General features: G+C 34.9%; 1 protein-coding gene across 14 annotated transcripts in view; it reads right to left on the bottom strand.

Annotated features, from left to right (window-relative positions):
- Nucleotides 1–20,824: 20,824 nt before the first annotated feature.
- Nucleotides 20,825–22,068, bottom strand: part of LOC136805213 (uncharacterized) — a 58,076-nt gene continuing 56,832 nt past the window's right edge. For 13 of the 14 annotated variants that reach the window (XM_067061776.1, XM_067061777.1, XM_067061784.1 and 10 more), the window contains one exon: nt 21,059–21,919. In XM_067061776.1, coding sequence (XP_066917877.1) covers nt 21,716–21,919 — 204 coding nt within the window. In that variant the 3' untranslated portion in view covers nt 21,059–21,715. Of the gene's footprint in view, nt 20,905–21,058; nt 21,920–22,068 lie in introns of those variants that run through there. The other variant, XM_067061783.1, reaches the window with a different exon arrangement.

Genomic DNA, 22,068 nt, shown 5'->3' with positions numbered 1-22,068 from the left:
AGTGAAGAAACAATTAGGTTACACATCAGGCTAGAAACTTCATCATAGTACCCTTCATGTTCATCATTTGTTTGGTCATATTCTGTCGACTAATGTGATCTAAAAATTATGGTAATTTTCAGTTTTTCAGACATGTCCACTTACCCGAGGACAAAATATGTTTCGTATCGAAAACGAGTTTCACATGGTGAGATCAGAAAAACAGCTCAATTCTGAATGATATACCTTGACCTCATGCAAATCTAAACGGTGGCACACACACCGCAGTTCATGAAAATGATTGGAAATCTCTGATGCGTTGCTGGAAAGAGTTCTTACCAATATATTTCAACCTCAACAAACGTAACTATGCCAGGTATTGTCTGTCTAGCACTGCTGTTAATAGATTGAATCTCCTTCTAAGTGTTCAGCAAATCATTGAGCAATCAGTAAAGGTGATCTATGCAGATAAGAAAACTCCTAAAATTGTCCTTCTAGGTATGGATCCTATTACTACGAAACAATGACCAATCTTGAATTGAATTATCCTGGTGCGGCAGGCGATTTATCACAATATGGTATCTGTGTTCAAGCTCAAGATAGTTATCCTATAACGACAGCAGCAGATCAAAGAGGAGAGCAGGCACGACGCAACCGGTACGGCAGGTACGGCGGCCCCCGTACCAGATTTTCACAAAAATACCCGAAGTTTTTCTCTTCGTCGGTAAAATCGCTATAAAATCGCTTAAATTTCCTCATTCGCCGTACCAGATATAAAAAGCTTCCGTCGTGCCTGGGAGAGCAGACAATCAACTGAGATGCAAAGACCACTGGTGAGTAGTTGATAGCTTTGAAAACATTTTTATTCAACCTTCAACGACGTTTTTATTAGTAAAGACTTCATAGTAAAAAAGAAAAGAAACGGTAATAATGTTTAATATTCATATTTTAGGTGGAATCAAAGGATTTGCATCAGACAAGATGAATGTTACGAAATGGTGTCCTAATCGACCAAAGCAAGCCGAGATCATGAAAAGGCTCAAGAGAAATGTGGAATAAGTGAGCAGGCAGCAAAGTACAAGCCATTAAGAGGCCGACAAATTAGCAAGTCAGAAAGCCATGTCCAAAAGATAACAGAGGTGTTGGATGGTTCTTAAATCTTTTTGGGGCAGAGGTCGACCACAAAGACAAGGTATACAATCTTGGATCAGATATGCCATTCAAAGGTGACATGGAAAGCTTCTTAGAATCAAGGGGGATGGCGAGAAACTTTACAACGACTTCAAGTCTCAAAGACTGCATTCCAATAGTGTACCATTTAAGGGCTCTGACCATAGTGAATTTTCCATAATTGCCGTGGTTAAAATGTGTTTTCTGACTGATGTAACCAACAAAACTATGGCATGTTATACATTTTCTGTTAGACAAACTATTCCTAAATTTGAAAATTCAAAAATTGCATTGAAAAAAATTGATGAAGAAGACAATGAAGACTTTTGCGAGGAAGCGTATTTCAACTTTGAAGAGCTTAGTTTCGGCGAAGAAAAAACATTTTGAAAAAATTTTCGCAGTAGATGGTGTATCTTTTACCGAACAATAAAAATTGTTGCGGAAAATTTTTGTAAATGCTTCTTTGTCTCGAAATCTTCAAAATAGTGGTTTTTCTTCAATTTTTCATCTGGATTTTGCTTAAATAAACAGTCATAACTTTTGACACATCTTTTTAGAAAAATTTTCCGCAAAATTTAAAATAGTTCAATTCTTTGCGGACAGTGTAAAGAAATTTTGAAACAAAAAGGTTAATTACCCATTCAAACTTAGCTACCTTAAGGGAAGAAATTTTCGCGAGAAGAAATTTTCGCGGAAGAAATTTTCGCGGAATTTAATTTCGCGAATTTGGGTGTAATTCGCGAAATTAAATTCCGGGAAACACACCAAAATTGTTAAATCGCGAAATTAAATTCCGCGAAATTTGTTTTTTTTTCTTCTTCGTTTTTTTTTGTTGTTTTTGACCAGGTATTACCAAAAAAGATGGACACGATTGATTTTTAAGCATTATAACGTGTATTTTTTATCAAATATAAACAAATATAAACACCTCCGTGATGCTTCAAAGTTAATCTAAGTTGATAAATTCTTCGCGATCGCGAAATTAAATTCCGTGAAACTTTTAAAATCGGCTCATTCGCGAAATTAAATTCCGCGAAATTTGCCATTTTGAAACTCTGATTCGCGAAATTAAATTCCGCAAAAATTTCTTCTCGCGAAAAATTCTTCCCTTAAGGTATTTAAAAATAAATGACATGATTCTTCAATTGTGCAAAAGGTTTTAACAATTTTAGATTTAAACTATAATTATTCTTAATGACATCATTGCATAAATTGATTAATTTTATGATCATGAAAGTAATAAATGATTCATTGCTATTATGGGAATTTACTTTTATTAATGGTGAACATTGTTTAACTTCGAAATCCAATGTGTAAGCGATGAACATTTTGCGTCTTAGCTTGGCTTGGCTTGTAATTATTCTGCCGTAATTAGCTTGATGCATACTTTATAGAGAGTTTTGATTTTAAAAGATGAGGTTTTAGATACACAAAGTTTGATACTAAATATCTGACGAAGGAACTAATATTTCACAATTCTGTAAACGCAGTTTTTTGCTAGTTCCTAAAAGGAACCTTCAGCCAAAATATCGACACTAAACTGAAATACTGATTTTTGACTATGGTCAGAGCCCTTAACGTAAGACTTCCCAAACAAAAGCTGACTCTATATTCAGCGAATCAAAACGCAAGTCAACGCAGAAGAAGAACAAATCTGCTTAAGTCATCAAAGCCAACAGCAATGTTCTTGGAAAACTTCTTACGTTGTCTGCTAATGCTAAACAACCGATAGATTTTCAGTAAGCACTATTATATGACTTTATATGATGTACCCTTGAGTCTCGCTTTTCCTGACGGTACGAAACGCTCAAATCAGAAGAGCAAGCTACTTCTCGGGTGAAACAAGGCATGTCCCAAATATAATTTGCGTGACGCGCACCGCTTCCAATTACTCCTAAACGTTCATATATAGCTCAAAAGAATCATATCAACGAGCGGATTTCAAAAAGTGCTGGGTCAAAAATTTGCATTAAGCCAAGATATGTATGCAAAATCTACGGGTCAACAAAGAAAACTGTCAATGAAGCAAGAATTCAGCTTTTCGAACGCAAGCAAAAGAAAGGGGTTGTTGTTTATCTGTCTTTGACCCCCTTGCCAATCTGTTTTCGAACTTCACTTAAAGAGGGCCAACTATGTAGCTAGAATTTGGAAACTGGCTGGGTTGTCAATTATCGATGCTTCTCATCCATCAGGACGTGGTTGGGATGTTGACAGGGACATCGAATGGATTGCCGAGATGTTTCCTGACGACATCACCACTCTTTTTTTGTCACTGAAAGAAAATATGAATGTGAAAATAACGACTCAGAGTATGGCCAGGAAGAAAGTGATTGTGAAAACAGTGATTTTGAAGAGGTGGTTGACTAGGAAACTAAATTTTTTTTTTCTTCTTTATTGAAACAAAAACACGTGTACACTACGAACATATACTACAAAACATTACTTAAACATAAAATATAGTCCCTCCCCCCGCTAGGAACTAACGTTATATCGCCAGAGGTAATAGACTATGTAAAAAAATAAATAAATAAGTAAAATAAAGAAAAAAAAAAGAAAAAATCTTGGAGAAGGAAGCTACAATTGTTAGGTAAAAGCCTAAAATAAAGCACCGCTAAACCTTCTAGTTTCGTTAAGAAATTCAACAACAGAACAAAGAATAGATTTATTTAGATTTGAAGTCAAACTTTCATCCCCATATAATAAAAGCCGACAGAAAAAAGGAGGGTTAAGTGGCGGATGAAAAATAATGCCTAGGGTCTGAAGTTTGTCGAACAAAGATTGTCTTGCATGGGAATATATAGGGGGGATTTCAAGGGGTACCCGATTCCGTAATTCCGCCAATTTTTTCTCCAATTTCCGTCACACCGTCTTAAATTGAACCAAAATTCCGTCACCGAAAATTCCTTTGAAATTCAATATTTTTGTCGAAAATTCCGCAAATTTTGAAAATCTTTTACCAATTCCGAAATTCCGCCAATTTTTTTGCTAAATTCCGTTTTTCCGTACTAAAATTGTCTAATTTTCCGTCTCCGTCAGAGAACCCAATTCCCGTAATTCCGTCTAAATTTTCGCCTAATTCCGCCACTCCGTCCGAAAAAAGGGCCGAATCCGCTCCTCCGCCAACCATGAAACCCCCCTATATAGAGCAGTTCAGAAGAAAGTGCTGAGTGTTTTCAACAGAGTTAGTTCGGCAACCACAGAAAGGGTCTAAAGTGTCGTGGAAGCCATGTCTAAATTTATGCTTGTTGAGATGGCTGAAACCGACCCGAAGTCGATTAAGAAAGATCACTCCTTAAATGTCAGGAACATCAAAAACATGAGATTGCTTGGGTCTCAAAAATTCATAGATTGCTTTTTTGAAAGTTTTAATTGAAGGTAGATCTCGTATATTACCTCCCAGAACATTCCACTGAGATATGCAGTACGGAAAAAAGTGTTACGGAAACGCTCAGTTCGTATATTAAGAGGATAAATAGGATTTCTTGTTCTAAGGCCACCTGGTGCTGTAAGTCTTACTGGCAGGTAGTTACGTAAATAGGAAGGGGCTAAATTGTTAATAATTCCATAGAAGAATGTCATTCTTCTGGCAAAGCGCCTGTCAGCAAGACTTTCAAGACCAAGTTCTGAATATAGTTTTTCTTGAGACGTTCCACGAAAACAACCTGTTATAGCTAAACAGGCATTATATTGAATAGATTCAAGCTTCTGCACAAAGGTAGCATTTCCTGGGCGGTCATATACGATATCACCATAATCAAGATGAGGCCTAATGAAAGATTTATAAATAGTCAGTAGAGATCTCCTAGGCACATGCTTGCGAAGTCGGTTAATAAGACCAATTCCTTTATTGGCCTTTTTTATCTTCTCGTCTAGATGGCGATCAAAAGAAAGTTTTGAATCTAAGATTAGACCAAGACTAAAACTAAATTTACTAGGTTAATATCATTATGTTATATAATATAAACCTTCCGATTTCATTCTGGTCTGTAAAATACACGGCTTTAGAATATTTTTATATTATTTATATTATCTTTTACATACTCCTTCCTATATTCCAAATGGAAACACCAAATCACATCAGATTTACAAGTTATTTAGCATACTCTAAAAAAAAAAGTAAAGACGAAAAACAAAATTTTGTTCATTCTTGACGTTTCGATACTTCTTGTATCATGATCACAAGCAAGTGTTAGCTTACAAGCAAAAACGTGTTGATAAATCAAAATTTTAAAATCACATCCAGCAATTATAGATCATAAAATTTACATAATTGAACGCATACATATACGAGGCCCCCAGCGGCACCCCTAATCACGCGCCATCGCAAATTTTTTTTCCGTAAGCGGCCCAAGCCCTCATTTAGCGGCCCAAGACCTGAATTACCGGCCCAAGACCTGGGAAACATTGCGATTTTTAAGATTTACTTTTTTGCCGTGATTTTAGAATTTATTGTGGCCCTAGACCTGAATTATTGGCCTAAAAAGTTCTAAAAAACTAGTAGAACACATTCATTAGAAGATCATCAATTTGAAGTACTTTTCCATGGGAATATAACGGTTCATTCATCTTCTTTTTCCAAAAAAGCAAGTCTCCAAAGTTGCAAAGTTTCCCAGGTCTTGGGCCGGTAATTCAGGTCTTGGGCCGCTAAATGAGGGCTTGGTCCGCTTACGGAAAAAAAATTTGCCACGCCATCACGCAAAAAAAATTTCTTCATCACGCATCACGAAAATCGCTAAAATTTGTCATCACGCAAAAAATAGCGAAAAATAGCCCAAATCACGCATCACGCCTCAAATTTTTGCCCTATCACGCATCACGCCAAAAAAAATCTCTAATCATGCCATCATGCAAGAAAAAAGTCCCAGTCACGCCATCACGCAAACCGCTGGGGGGCCTTATATACTTATTCAAAAAAGCTCTAGAGGATCCAAGATACCGTTTTATTTTAATCAGGTTTCAAATCCCTAATGATTAAAGATTCTTTTATATAAAGCTCTTCATCAGTTTTTCCTTTTTCATAAACCTTCATGTTCTCTAGAGACACGTCGTACCCAGTTCTAATTATTTAGCATAGTAGAGCTGCTACCCATATTGTAGAACTGCCAAAATGAATTTTTCAGAGATTCTGGTCTGAATTCTTATGTCTGTAAAATTCCAAGTTGGTATGTTGGAGCAAAAAAAATTCTAAGGCGTTTTATTATATGGAAAGGCTTAGGTAGAAAACATTTTTGGCCACCAAATCATCTTTTTTGACAAATTTGAATAATCTGGTCTGTAAAATACACAATTTTTATTGAAATGATACAAAATTTTATAGGAATGTTATTTAGTATGTTTGCAACTTATGTATAAATTTTTAGAGCTGTATCGTTTCAACTTTTTGAGATATAAGGAAAACAAGTTGCTCCCCTATTACCCCTCACTTAGGGCCCTACCCAACATTGGTGATAGGTAGTTAGCCTGAAAACCATCGTGATTCTCAAAATATAGATGTGTTGGAACCCAAAAATAGTTTCAAACCTTGTTCACAGGCAAGGTGGGGGTAAGTGCCCAATATTGCCTGGACTATACCATTTTTTCTCGCTTTTTACTGATTTTTTTTTATTTTTCTTTAATAAAAGCATAGTAGCTTTGAAAAATAATGACAATGATAATTATTTTTCTGAATTGATCATATAAATTTTTTCTTATATAAAAAGTGTATTACTTTATACTGAATTTCGAGAATTTTGTGCGTTAAAATACAATTTAAAGTAAATTAAAGGTGTAGGTAATATTTCGCTCAGTTTGCAAAATCCTGTTTACGCCGGAGAATTAAGGACAAGTGAAAAACAATAGGCCACGTGAAAATTTAAGGGCACATTGAAAAGGGGTAAACCATTCGGGAAAAGTTGTACGAGACATTTTTGATTTTTCTGTAATCTTTGTGATTTTTGCCAATTTTCACGTGATTTTGGATTTTTTCTTCTTTTCTTTTCCTTTAAAACAGTTAAGGCACTAAGACACATGAGGCACGTTATTTAGCAGACTCGAAATTTTCTGGGGTTACTGAAAATTAGATTACCTCAAATTTCTCTTGACTACCTTAACCCTATTAGCCCCAGGGGGGGTAGAATCTACCACGCTGGAGTTCTTTTGTTTATATCTCGGAGAAAAAATTTTCAAACGACTTGAAACTTTCTGACTTTTAATAAAATCTTATTAAGAGTACTTGTGCAAAATTTTAGGGTCATAGGTTGTCCAGATCAGGTTTTATGACTTTATTGTGAAACATGACATAAAACCCAGCTTAAATCGCTTAAAACTCAAAATTTTAAAGGGCTGATAACTTCTAAACTATTTATTCAATCATTTTCAAATTTTGACACGTGATAGGCATTAATAATACAAATTCAAAAAATCAAAAGAAAATTTTTGAAAATGATGACGTCATCATTTATGACGTCATCAAATTTTCAAAATTTTACTCATCTTCAGCATAGATTTTAAGAAAAACTCTTCATGGAATTTGCAAAACCGGCAATTATGTTAAAGAACAGTTTTTTATCTTTCAGAATCTTCAAACAGAACTGATATATCTTTATTGGTTCGACTGTAATAGACATTTTTGTAAACCATTATTTTGGCTTTTTTCCGACAGGTGGAAATTTTGTGATGACGTCATCAGTTTTTGAATGACGTAATCAAATTTTTTTTTCTTCCTGGAAAATTGTATCATGATGGAGAACATCTGTACCAAATTTCATGGCCATAGCTCTTCTAGATCGAAAATAATCGAGGGTGGTAGATTCTACCCCCCCCCCATGGGGATACAAAAGTCAAAAAAGCTTGGGGCTAATAGGGTTAAGGGAATAAATAAACTAATGTGGAATTAATTAATGCAAATTTAGCCCTTTTTCGCAAAATTAAATTCTGAGCAAAAAATTAAAACAACTCTCTGACTAAAACACACAAAGAAATACAGCCGCTTGTAGTTCAAAAACATACCGATGTCAGTACGACCAGGACAAGATTTGACGTCAAATCACAGTAGAGCTGACAGTTAGTTGGTCTTAAAGCGGCTGTATTTTTTATGTGTTTTAGTCAGAGAGTTGTTGTAATACACTTTTTTGCTCAGAATTTCATGCTCTATCAGATGGTACAAATCATTTTCGAATATTTTGACTTTTGAAAATAAGCCATTTCTCTACCCCTTACTTTCCCTTGCAGTTTTGCCTATAGCGTCACTATTTTGGGCACAAAAAGTTTTTCGGGGTCTAATCCGCGTCCTCCCACTCAAAAATGTCTCGTAATATACTGTTCTTTCGGATGGACTAAAAATAGTTAGGTCGTAAAAAGATGTCACGGAACCCCAGGCTTGGCCCCCTACTATAAAAGGTTTTTACACGTTTTGTTTGTATTAAGTTTTACGTTGGAAATTTCTAGCTCGTTCTATTTCTTGAAAAGAAAATCATTTGAAACGCTATTTCGCATTAATTAACTCCGCAAAATCTCTAAAATGGACCTATTCACATGACTAACAAACTAGTCTGTTAACTGATCACGCCAGAGGGCGGGAGAATAAGGGCAGCGGGCGTTTACTAGAATAAGAGCTGCTTAGGAGAACGAGCAAAAGTTGGTGAGAGGCTTATGATTGGCTTTCAACCCTTACCACCGACAAAATTTCTTCCCACGCTTACCTAACTCCTACGCTCACTTTTCCCACGTGATACCGTTCAAGCCCGACTGGCGTGCCAGTCTACTATTCACATAAACTTTTTTGGGGGTCATTCGCATTAATTTATCCTTTCAGCTTTCAGCAGAATTTGTTAAAATTTTTGCTTTTATAACACAGTGCTTACATTTTAATTTTCTAATTTCTCCTGAGGATTGTGGTTTCATTACTGTATTTAAAAAGAAGACCATGTTCTTTTTTACGAGCCATTCAAGCGCTTAGGTGAATCCTCTAGCGATACACTGAATATTCAAATTACTAAATAATGCATATAATTATGACCCGAATTAACACCTAAAAATGGTGGACAAGATAAAAAAGATTGTACTTTATATCACATTTGTAAATTCTTGCCATTGGATTAACAAGTTTTCACAATTTTTTGAAGGTTTATCCGTTTGTTGCTTGAATTAAACGTAAGTACAAGAAAGATTTTTTATTTTTTGAGCCTTTGGTCGGTTTTTCGAATTCTGTGCTCTCTCCATATTTCCTCACTGTAGAAATTAGACTAGATTGGTGAATTCTTACCCCTTTTTTCATATGTCAAGTGGAGAAAATTGGATGAGTTCTTCGGGTTCGTAAAAATCTTCCTTTCCCTAGGCTACTTTAAGACACCCCTGTCTCACAGTCCCGGTTGAACTTTTTTCCTCAGTGGGGATAAAAAGTCCTATTGAAATTACAATGGGGATATAAATTCTATTGTTCCAAAGTTGAAAAACTCAGTGGGGATTGTTTTGGAGTGCAATTTTGGAGCAGAGAATTTCAAATGGGGATGAAATCAAAGTCAATTTTTAAGTGGGGCCCCGGCAAAGCTGTGACACAGGGTATTTTAAGCCTCTAAGCTTTTGAGTTGGTATTGGACCAATGACTCTTGAGACAGAATTGTGCCAAATTTTATGCCTTTACAAGACCAATCGTTCAGTATTTATGTTCAATTGCTCACTTTCTGAAGGATTTCTAAACTGGTTTCGCTTTAACTATGACAGCAGTTTTTTATTGTCTGGTTTAAAATTTCAAAGTAATAGCATGTCATATGACATGGACAAAATTTGTGAATTGCTCATATCTCATATCAAAAGTTGAGAAAATTTTATAGGTGGCAATACTAGCGTTATCAGTGATACATGTTTTAAAACATTTCTTAAAATTTTTGTCTTTTAGTTTGGTTGTAGCAATGGCTGGCAATGGGGAACATATTGGAGTAAATATTTTTAGAATTTTATTTTTACAACTTGTCTGAAAAAACCTTTGCCTAAAGGGTACATTAACTTCTTTTATAACCAATCCGAGCAATTTTCAATAGATTTTGCTTTTGAAAAGGTTTGAAAGCCGAATTTGATTTTAAAACCAAGGAGTATCGATAATTTTCTGTGTATTCTTTTAGCTTTATTAACGAAGCAAAAAAGCTTTGTTTGCTATATGTATTCGGTATGTAATATAGCGGTTAGTGTAAAACACAGGTCACAGGTCACAGGTCAGTGTTGACAGGTCAGCTTCAATTACTGTAAAACACAAATAAAATGTTTGAAAAACAGTTGTTAATGTCAAAAATATAATTCCAAAGGTATTTTATCGATCTAAAACTATTTTAAAGCTTAAAATCTACCCACGTGCTTACCACGTGATTTCGCGTTTTATGCCGTGTATAACACAGACCTTTTCAATGTTATATGCATGTTACGTATGTTATATACAAAGAATACGTATTAAAGAAATATTGATATCGCCTTTTGTGTCATTTGTTGTCAATATTTGGGGTTGATGATTTGTCATTTAAGTCTTCTAAATAACATATTTTGATATTACATTTCCATTACATATAATATTTTCAGGAACTTATGTTATGAGTTGTATGTTACGAGTGCGTTACAGTTTTCCGGTCTGTCATTTGTATGACCTATGTGACCCGTGACCTGTGACCTGTGTTTTACACTAACCGGTATATATAGCTGTTTTCCATTTTATTCTTTTGTTTGATTTATTATAGAACGTAATCGGTGAGCTACGATTGATCAATGACATGAGGGGAGAGATTGTCAGATTGACAAGAGAAAGAGATGTGAGATAATTTTTTTCCATTAACCCCGTTACTAAAGTACATGGTCAAAAATTCTATTATATGGAAAATCCGTTCACTTTTGGTGCTTGCAAATTTTTATTTTGCTTACCACTTGCATCACTTACTTTTTATTTTTTACTGATGAACTTGAACGCTATCAGATTCGTAAAAAAGCGAACTAAGGGACTATTTCATTTTTCTCTTCCTGTAGGACGAGCGTGCACAGAGGATGGCGGCGGAACAAGCAGCCGATAATTTTCACCACGCAAATTTGGTAAGAGCATAGTCCGTATAAGAAACAAGACCCTTCCAGACCCTTTTGTTTCTTTCTATTGTTGCGAACTTGGACTTGCGTTGAGAAATCATTTTGTTTTGCTCACTTTTTGATCATGTGATTAACTTTTGAAGCAATCCCAAGAGGCGTATTTGGTAACGTGATCAAAAACTTAGCAAATTGATTTTTATATTATTATTAACAAAGGAAAAAGTAAACAAAAAGTGTTACAACACAAGGCTTCCAGACCAGGGTTTTTTATACGAAGTATGGTAAGAAAAAGTATTAGTTCTCAAGATACGGGCAAGACACGCTACAAAAGCACAAAGAACTTTAATGCAGTTTTTGTTTTGTATTTTTTGAGACCACCTACCTTGTTAAGACCAGTGTTGTTATAAGGGTTCCGTGACGTCACAGTGTTTGATACAGCTCGGCTCAGGCCAGTATAACCTGAAACGAGAGGTTTGTCAGGGACAGTACGCATGAATCTATCAAGTTGACAAACGAAGACATCCTTATTGCAATAAGGATACACACAAAAGAACCCCAGCGTGGTAGATTCTACCACGGCCCTAAGGCTAATAGGGTGAAGCATAAATGAGCCTGTTTTCTAAAAAAATATGCTCATAAAAAACATGTAATCAAAGTTCTCAATGATTTTCTTTCAGGTGTACCCGTACACCAAATTTAATTTGCCATGTGCTGCGAGAGGGCCAGACAATCCTCACAGGTTGATATTTAGAGGTAAGTGCAATTATTTTTTATCTAACCCTTTAACAACCAGGTTAACAGGCTTCTTTTACCTCCAGCCCCGCCCTAATTAAGAGATGTGGAGCATGTAGGTAAGATGAACATTATCTATGATCTATCAAATTTTGTGCCCTTTTTCACTTTGGGCTTCGACAACGAAAGGAGACTTTTATCTATTTAAGGGCTCTGACCATAGTGAATTTTTCATAATTGCCGTGTTTAAAATGTGTTTTCTGACTGATGTAACCAACAAAACTATGGCATGTTATACATTTTCTGTTAGACAAACTATTCCTGAATCTGAAAATTTAAAAATTGCATTGAAAAAATTTGATGAAGAAGAAAATGAAGACTTTTGCGAGGAAGAGTATTTCAACTTTGAAGAGCTTAGTTTCGGCGAAGAAAAAACATTTTGAAAATTTTTTCGCAGTAGATGGTGTATCTTTTACCGAACAGTAAAAATTTTTGCGGAAAATTTTTGTAAATGCTTCTTTGTCTCGAAATCTTCAAAATAGTCGTTTTTCATCAATTTTTCACCTGGATTTTGCTTAAAAAAACAGTCATAACTTTTGACACATCTTTTTAGAAAAATTTTCCGCAAAATTTAAAATAGTTCAATTCTTTGCGGACAGGGTAAAGAAATTTTGAAACAAAAAAGTTAATTACCCATTAAAACTTAGCACTTTTTGTAAAAGATGGTGATGCAACATATTATTAACGTCTTTTTAAAGTTCATAACGTCATTTTTGCAATTAAATTCTTAATTACTCTTAAGGGATTCGATTAAAAAGCAATTTATAAAGGCAATTCTTTGTTAAAAGTGTTAAGGAACCTGAAATACAACTTTTTTGTTAAAATACCAAAATCAATTTTTGGACTATGGTCAGAGCCCTTAACCAAAAACAAAATACAATTCCGGGACAATTTCTTTCAGGCGGATTAAAATGTGGCTATTTCATACAGAGTGGTGACTTTTCCTTCCTATGAGCGTTTCACACATACTAGGTTTAATTCAACTTATCTGGAAATATACTTTCTTTTTAAATATTTTACAGTAAATCAGTACACAAGTTTATGTTTTCCGTTTTTAGGCTTTGTCGATGAAAGGACAATTATTGACGCGGAGCATATTCTCCAAGCAGAAACAGTAAACGTTCCAGATATGTTAACTTCATATTGGGCGACAATAAATTACGTACGTAAACGTAGACATAGAATTATGTACTGGAAATCAGAGGGAACGCTCCAGTAATTCGTTTACTTTCTTATAGCTCGGTATTAACTAGAACAGTATATGTTTGCTTTTCTTGGGACACAGAAACACGACAATAATGCTTATAAAGAGCTCTTATGAGATAAATGAATTGCAGCGGATGTTCGGCTTGGAGTCCCAAAAACCGTTGTATTCAGCGACGTAGTGAAGAGTGTGTGCTAACGTCAGCAAATTAAAACAATGTTGTTTACTTGGCTACATACACTCTTTTTTATAAAAAACCTTTATAAGCATATTTAGGCTCAAATTCGGTAAAAAATAAGCGTATACTAAGCATACCTCCAAGCTGAAATGCAAATTCGTGCAACTAAACGCTGACCTTTTTAGGGTTACTTTTAAAGCTGTTTGCACTTTCTTAGACCAATGATTTTCGCCTGTGGCGCCAAATTACAAAGAAAACTTTCCTTCTTTAAGCCGAATCAATGTTCCGACTTCAAAATTCAAAATCTTCATGAACCCAAAGAAAATAATTAAATCGAAGTCTAAGCATATAAATAAGCACAAATTAAGGCTGAAAATCTTGTTGCGTCAATTTGTTCAACAAAGAACGCCTCCCGCATTTCCGAAAAATATGTCTCAGAAGTATTCACTTTTTGATAATTTCTCAGCATTTAAAGCTATACTAAAAAGCTATACACTGTTGAAAAGATAATTCCGAGAAAAATAATCTAAAGTATATGTAAAAAGTCTTTTGAAAAGTTGAAAAGGGAAGAAGAGCTAAGATAAAAAAAAAAGATTTTTCTACTCATGTTCAAAAAAAATTAAAAATTCGCGGGAACTTAATTTCGCGGATGGCATCATCAAGAGACTTCATAACTCTGTGTCGTTTTACTGCAAAATTATGCATACTGGTTGTTGAAAATCGCATTATTGGGGCTATTGGCCCTTTTTTAAAAGAAATGCTTTCGATGGACTTTGAAAGAAACACTTTCAATGAAAATTTCTTTTTCACAGTTGAACAGCCACCTTTACGTTACCCGGTGATGAGACAACCACCACCCCGACTAGTCCAGCCACCGCCGGCCCGAGGAGTCCAACAACCGCCAGTCCGAGGAGTCCAGCCACCGCCGGCCCGAGGAGTCCGACCACCGCAAGTACAAGTCCGGCCACCACCACCTCTAATGGTCCAACAAGTGCCATTAAGAGAGGTCCGGCCACCACAACAGGCCCTCGCCCCAAGACCTCAAAGGCAGAGAGCAGCAAGGACACCTTTGTTAGATGAGGAACCTCCCCAAATACCACTTGTCAACCACGAGCATAATATTGTGGTTCATAATCATCGAAAGTGTAAGTACTGATTAGCTGAACTCGTCCTCTTTCTCAGATTTTCTCCAAAACAAATTTTCTTACCTCTTAGAAACTATTATACAAAAATAAAATCTCAATCTGCAATAGCTGAACCCAGTAATGTACTCTTTTGTGCTTCATTGTAGGGGGGTCATTTTGCATTTTTTGGAAAAAAAATCACCTTCATATCACTTTATAATGACACCCCCCTTTTTATGACCTTTATGCTACAAAGTGCCAAAATTGGCCAAAAACCTTCATTTTCCTAAGGATTTTTAGAAAAATCAGGTCAATAGCACTTGATTATGCCAAGCCCCCCCCCATTTTTATCTAGAGTACCCGCACCCCTGCTTATTCCACCCCCTACAATTAAGCATACAAGAGTAATTAAAATGTCTTCTTTACTTCTTTACAAAGATGAGTGACAAAAATAATATCACTTCTCTAACCTACTTCGAGTGTAGTATCAGAGGAATGTAAAGAGATAGAAAAACAGCTTTTCTGATTACTCAAAGTTCAACGATCACTTCTTATTGAAAATTCTATTGTAAAAACGTTGATTAGGTCATTAAATGAAAGTCCAGAAAAGACGGCTCGCCATACAAATCGGACGGTTTCTATACGATTTGACGATAAAAATGAAAAATTGTTTTTCCTTTTTCACCGATTAGATTACTACAATCAGTGACAAAATACTTGGCACAAAAGGGAAATTCCCTACGAAATTTTATAACCACAAACAATTTGGAAGCGCTCTTAATTAGGTTGGAAAGGTAGAGTTTTAACGCTAAACTTAAGACTGATCTAAGGATCCAAAAGTTCAAGAATGGTCCAGTAGGGCTTGAAATATAGCTTAGAAACCAATAAAGCCCTCCCAGATCGAAATAATCGATGAAATCAAGTTGAAGGCCCGAAAATGACATTCTCGCTCAAACTTCAATTTTCGAAAAACGGTAAAATTGCCAATATATTATGGCACTGATTGTAGTTCAATTTTTAAGAATAAGGAGCAATTTTTTTGCCAATGTATAGCAAAAGAAATTCTTAACGCAATGATATTAAATTGATTCTTGTAAAACTGTCAGAAATCGAGTAAAATCAAGATCAAGTTGTAATTTTCTCGAGCTCTAGCTTTCCATATAATGGTGCTGTCATGATGCAGTTATATCATTAGAATCGCTAGGAACTTCTGAGCAAGAAAATATAGGTAGCTTTTCGTATAGGAGAGGTGTACCCAAAATATAAGCCCTTAAAGTTTGCACATAATCAGGCTTGTAAAACAAAAGAATTTTGCCACAACACGCTAATTATGCAGATTTTTTTAAAGCGACAACAAAAGAAACTTATCAACTCAACATAAACTCCCTTAATGGCAAGATACCTGGTATATGGCGAGCCGTTTTTACTTTGTTTTCAAGAAACTGTTTTTCCATCTCTTTACATTCCTCGATAATATAGAAATTATGACTAGGCTTGATTTCAAAGTCTATTGTAGAATATCTGGCAATTATTTCCGATTTTTCATTTTCCAGGTGATGATTGGATTATAGAAACAGAAGCTTTTTACGTTCTGATGTATTGTGATGTTCAACCAAATTATATTTATGTCTTTTATGTAGATTATATCTTGAACACATGTAGTTGTAAAACAACTGCATTTATCTTACACAAAAATATATAAACCTAAATGTTAAAAATAAATTGTAACCGCAATACGACGGTAAAATTTGACTGTTTTTATTGGTAACGTCAGAAAATCTTTATGTTGATAAATACAATATAACCAAATGCTTGAAATTTCAGACCTAAAGCTTTACTAATACTGAACATTTTGACTTTTCGAAAATGGTAAAGTATATTACAATAAATCAAAAATCTACCTCGTTCACAGCGTGTCAGATCCAACCACAATCTTTAAAAAGGAAAAACACGTTCCCATGAGTATTTGGTACTTTGCAGACAGGTCTTTAAAACACACGTTGATCCACCTGCCGGAATTCAGAAACTAATAAAGCTTTGACTTGAGATTTTCACCAGTGATAGATATTGACCTTCAAAGACACTGGTAAAATTTCAATTTAGTCACGTGATCGGTTGGTATTTTGCAGACTAGTCCGTATTTTACCCTAAATGCTCATTCGCATGTTATAAGCATAGTATAAGAAAGCCGCGGCTGGAATGATAACATCTGAATTTCTGTTGTTCTATCTCTGTCGTATTTGATGACTATTTGTTGATCAAGAAATCAGTAATGTAGCATCTTTAATGGTAGACTTTATTGCTTTGTCGTTAATAATTACTTGTCAGTGCGTTTTAAACATTAACGATATGCCCTTGATATTACACTTGCATTATAAAATCATTGTAAAGGAGAGATCAATAATAAGAATTTTAAACAAGCACAAAACGGCTGGGCTGAAAGAACTCAAAAATTAATAAAGTGCCTCGAATGCCTTCACAATATTTCAGTGAAATATTTTTAGAAATCAATAAAAAAGTACATCAAGATACTACTGTGAAAATTTCAAGCCAGCACCTTCAAAATTTATCATTCAAACTGACAGGAAAGTTGTCATCTTGAATATGGTTATTATAATTTCAATTTTGGCAAAAAACCATTGCTTCCACAAAATACCCCTAAAACATGTCCAAAATTAGTTCAAGTGTTCTATTGGGTACAGATTCAAAGATATTTAGCAATGAAAAAGCTTTTTGTAAAGGAGAATAAGGGAAAAATTTCAAAAACTATCTACCAATAATAAACTGAGCATCTTGATGTTCTTATAAAGCTCGGAGACAGAGATGGAACAGCAATTAACTCAAAAGACAATGCGGTACATATTCCAGCCGCGGCTTTCTTATACTATGGTGGAATAGACGTAGAAAAAATCCATGATCTCTACAACTAACCTAGATCCGAGAAAAAAACAAACTAATGAAGCAATTTCACACAAAGTTCAAATAAACCGATTTTAAGGCAGTTTTTTTGCCAAAATTTGCCCAAATTTTTTTTATGAAAATCGGGCTTCGTCACTTTTTGGGTACTGTCATTGTGCATCACTATGCAAAAAATCTGAAAAGCTGGTAACAGACAAACGGACGGACGGACGAACAAAGGATGAATTAAAGAGGACCTCCGAGGTAGGTCCAAAAAACCGTCAAAAGGACCAACTCTTCCAGTTTTTTTGTTAAGGGGAGTCACGTGTCAAATGTCATGTGTCAGCATTTGTTGACAAACAAATACATCATATTACATACCGTTCGAAAGATAATTTGATTCTGAAAAGTAACTTACAGTATATGGCCCCCAAAACGGAGATGACCCCCAAAACGTAGGTCGCCATTAAAACGAGGATTCTGACCTGTAGATTTATCAGAATTAGACGATTTTTGTTTATTTTGTAAGAGTGATGGTCATACTTAAAAATGAGCATGTTTTTGATGGTTTGAGATAGTATCAAAATAACATATTTGCGTCTGAATGACATATTTCAACACCAAAATTAGGTAAAAATTGCATATACCTCACTCTAGCTCCTTGGATAGTGAAAATAAGTTATGAAAATGGGGTATAGGAAACTTTATACATCTAATGCCTTTCAGAAAATGCAGATGCATCTGTGACTTTAGAGGATGGGTAAAAGATATAGCATCTTAAAGGTCAATCAGTATTATGGGACCCTAGAATCAGCATTGATAAAACCAAAAATTCTAAATATGAAAAACAACCCAAAATATTGGATTTCCATTCCTTTTAGCTTGAGTTAATAGACGTTTTAGGGGCCACATATTGTACACAAACTTCTAAAAATGTACTCAATATTGGTAATTGAAGATCGGAAAATGACGTCATCAACTTTAGTGAATTTTCAAGTTTCTCAAAACTCGTGTTTTGTATCATTTGTCTACAAAGTCGGCTTAAACTGCTTTTTTTGTACTCAATAAGTGCAAATTTCTGTTTAAGTTGCATTATTGTTTTCATGATGCCATTGCATCATCTATAAAACAAGTGTTGTACTATTTTTCAGCAACATGAGGCTGAGATTAGAAATTAACCATTCGTTTTCTCAAAGTAAATGACTTTAAGGGTCCTTTTTCCAAGCTTCCCAAAGTAGAGTAGAAGTGACCAAATATGAGGAAAAGGGCACTCTAAGGGCCCTCTAAGGGTCTAAAATTTGGAACATCTAACCATTTTTTGCCTTTAATCCTATTCGGCATAGGGGGAGGCAGTTTCTGTTCGGAGGTCAAATTATTGGTAATAGCTTCTGAAATAATAGAGTTTTTGCAATGAGATTTTCTGTTAACTCCTAACTTTTATTTAGCTTGAGAATAAAAAAAAATTTGACACCTAAAAGTTGTCACACCTTGAGCATGATGACATTTCTGCCAATAAGGTGTCACAAAAATTGACACTTTTCCAATACAAAATTATTTTTGATGTCAAATATATCGTTTAAACCGTAATTTATTGAATATTTAGGATAAAATAAGCACTCGGGCAACTTTTTTCTAAAGCCTTTGTTAGAATACAATAGCTATTTATAAGAACAAAGGAAATTTTTGGTTTTTGCTCACTTCGGGCATGATGAGTGACGTCATTAAAAAATTTGTCAAAAGTTACCTAAGGATCTTGTGTGGGTAGATCAAAAGTTAAGGGGTGGTAAAGGAAATCTCCCCCCTAGTTCTGAACCACCCCTAAAAGCCTAGGTTAAATAGGGTTAAATGGTTCAAACCCTTTCAAGAAAATGCACCGTAAGGATCGCCCAAATTTACTCGATTTTGACTAAGTTTTCACTGTTCTGTAGGGTTTCGATTTCAAAGGCCTCCGGGGAGTGAAGAGAAAAAGATTCAACTTCCTGAATATTACTCAGACATCAAACCACTCAAAACCAACTCGAAACCAGATTATTCAGCAAATAATAAATACCGTGAGATCGGGTAACTTGCATCAGTGGAGGCTAACATGCATAGCCCTCAAATGAATGACCTGTCTGGTCATTAAAATACAACTACGCAGCTACGCTCGCAGCTCTACTCTACCATTTTTGTTTAGATTTAACTTTGTATTTTAATGATCAGCCAGGTCATTCATTTGAGGGCTATGCATGTTAGCCTCCACTTATGCAAGTTTACCCAATCTCACGGTATGCTTTCTACAAGTCATAGCTGGCACTAAAGCCACCTGCGTACACCTGCAAAAAAGTTTAGGGAAATCATTTAGACGTATTTATTTCTTAATGTTCTTAAATCTTTATTTGAAAAACACAGTAGCAAATGTTGTACTTACATATTTTGATATTCCACATTGACACGTACTGAGGTGTGCTCATTTCAACTCTTTGACCAAGGATTTATTATACACTTGATATACAAGTAACAGATTTTTGCCGATTTCTCGTGTACTAGTTATGTCCGCAGTAATGATATTATTGTTCACTCTCCTTCCCTCATTAAATGGTTTTTTGAAGCATCTTTATTGCATTTCTTATCGAAAATCACTCATCCAATTCCCAAAAGAGATTTAAAACTTTCCTGTGAGAGTCAGATACTTCCACTTAATTGCTGATTATAAGCCGTTATGACGTTTCACGCTGTGAGAAAGATGCAAAAGATGTGTGTGTATAAGAAATTGAATATTGACACCGGAAATTTTCAAACTTCAACCTAAAAAAAACCACCTTGCCACCACGTGCCTTCAAAGGATTTCATACCACAGTGGAACCAAGACACTCAAGTCTTATGTATGTTAATTCCAGCTCTTCTGGGGACAGTCTTGGAAAGATATTTCCAATTGAAAATTTTGTGTCACTCTGTGTCACTATAAGCATTTTGTCTGAATTTCTTGTCTAATGATGATTTTCTCACACCAGATTTCACAGATGTATCCTGCTTGGTATGCTAGCCTTATTTTCAAACTTTTTTTTCTGCAAATGTACAAAAAAGAGCTAGAGAACTTTTTTAAAATAAGACTGATAAACATTTTTTTTAAATCAGACATCTTCGAGTCGCCATGACAGTTGTCCTTTACGGAAAAGCTAGAACATCAATTGTTTTCTGAAACAATGAAAATACAATGATCGCTCTCCACCGTTTTACGAGTCGTTTATCCAGTGTATGATAAATCTTTGCTTCCTTACAACTGTAAATTCTCTATAATGGTGATAATGATAATAATAATAATAATAATAAACACTTTTTACTAACTGAAGCTTATTTATCCGTGGTTAAGTGATTTCCATTGTTAACCCCATCAGAAACAGTGAATGTTTCAAATGGGAAAAGCCAATGGGAAAAATTTCTAACAATGTTTGTGTAAACGAATTAAATAAATAAAATAAAAAAATATCAGTCCCAATCTCCACTCATTACTCTCGTCCTTTTTCGTTGATTCCAACATTCTATAAGAGTGGAAGAAGGAAAACCATTGCAAAAACTAAGAATATCACTGTACGAATTTTCTGTAAAACCATCTAGGACAAAACCAAAAAAACATTAAGATTAAAAATGATTTTCATTTATTAAAGTGAAACAATGTATTGTATTATTTCCTATAGTTAAGGCACTCCGCCCATGAATAGTATCTCCTCTGAAGGCCATGATACTACCGTGAGCACCACAGTTTTAAAAGTTAACCTGTGGCGACGGACTATTCGAAGATGGAGAGTACTTATTTTCATGTTCAGCTTAAACAAATATCGGTAAAATTAGTTCCCTAAAATTAGTTACCCATTCATTAATAAATTTTCAATTCTTTAACATTAATTTAAATGATTCCTTATTATAGAATGATCTTCGTGTTGTGTTCAGAGACCACTGGGTTTCCTAAGTTTATCAAGATCCTGGACGATTGCCATGGTTACTTTTATATTCATTTAATGTGTGCTGAATAGAATATTTGTTGTTCGTATACTGTGACTCTCACAGTTTTTATCGAGGTGATATCACGCCTGTTTGATAATTTACTCACGATACAATGGCTTATTAGTAAATAGGATAGTCCCAGGTTAGTGGTTTCATCCAAAGTTTGGATCAATATCAAAATGTGGTTTTGTGATTTTGAGTAAAATAATTGCATCAGAACATTACAATAAAACCCAATCGCTTTCGCTTTCAAGCAAAAGACAATGTGGTTTTGAATGTTTGACTGAACAAAGTTTTCAGATCCTCATTCATACTTGCCGCACCCCTTAAGAGCAAATCATTTGAGTGTCAAGCCTTCACCCGTTTTTGAAAAGCTGGTATATTCTGTATCTTTAGATACATCAAACAAAAACACAAACAATACAAAATATACTGACCAGGCAAGTATCCATCCAAAGTAAGATTCGTTGGGGCCGGAAAATAAAGTTTCATTAATTTTGCGTAAATTTTTTTTGTGTCTTCATCGAAAACGCAAAAAATTATCCTCTCCACCTGAAAAAAGTAAATTAAAATAGCACATTTCAATCAAGAGGAGAAGATGCTTTTCGTGGCAATTCTCGTCAAATAAAACAAACATTAAATTATATTGCCAAAACTTCTTCATCATTCGATTCTCAGTAAAATATATCTCATTTTTCTTC

The sequence above is a fragment of the Clytia hemisphaerica genome, unplaced genomic scaffold (assembly GCF_902728285.1).
Source record: "Clytia hemisphaerica strain Z4C2 unplaced genomic scaffold, Clytia hemisphaerica genome assembly, whole genome shotgun sequence".
Taxonomy (NCBI): domain Eukaryota; kingdom Metazoa; phylum Cnidaria; class Hydrozoa; order Leptothecata; family Clytiidae; genus Clytia; species Clytia hemisphaerica.
This window is presented reverse-complemented; position numbering and strand designations above follow the sequence as displayed.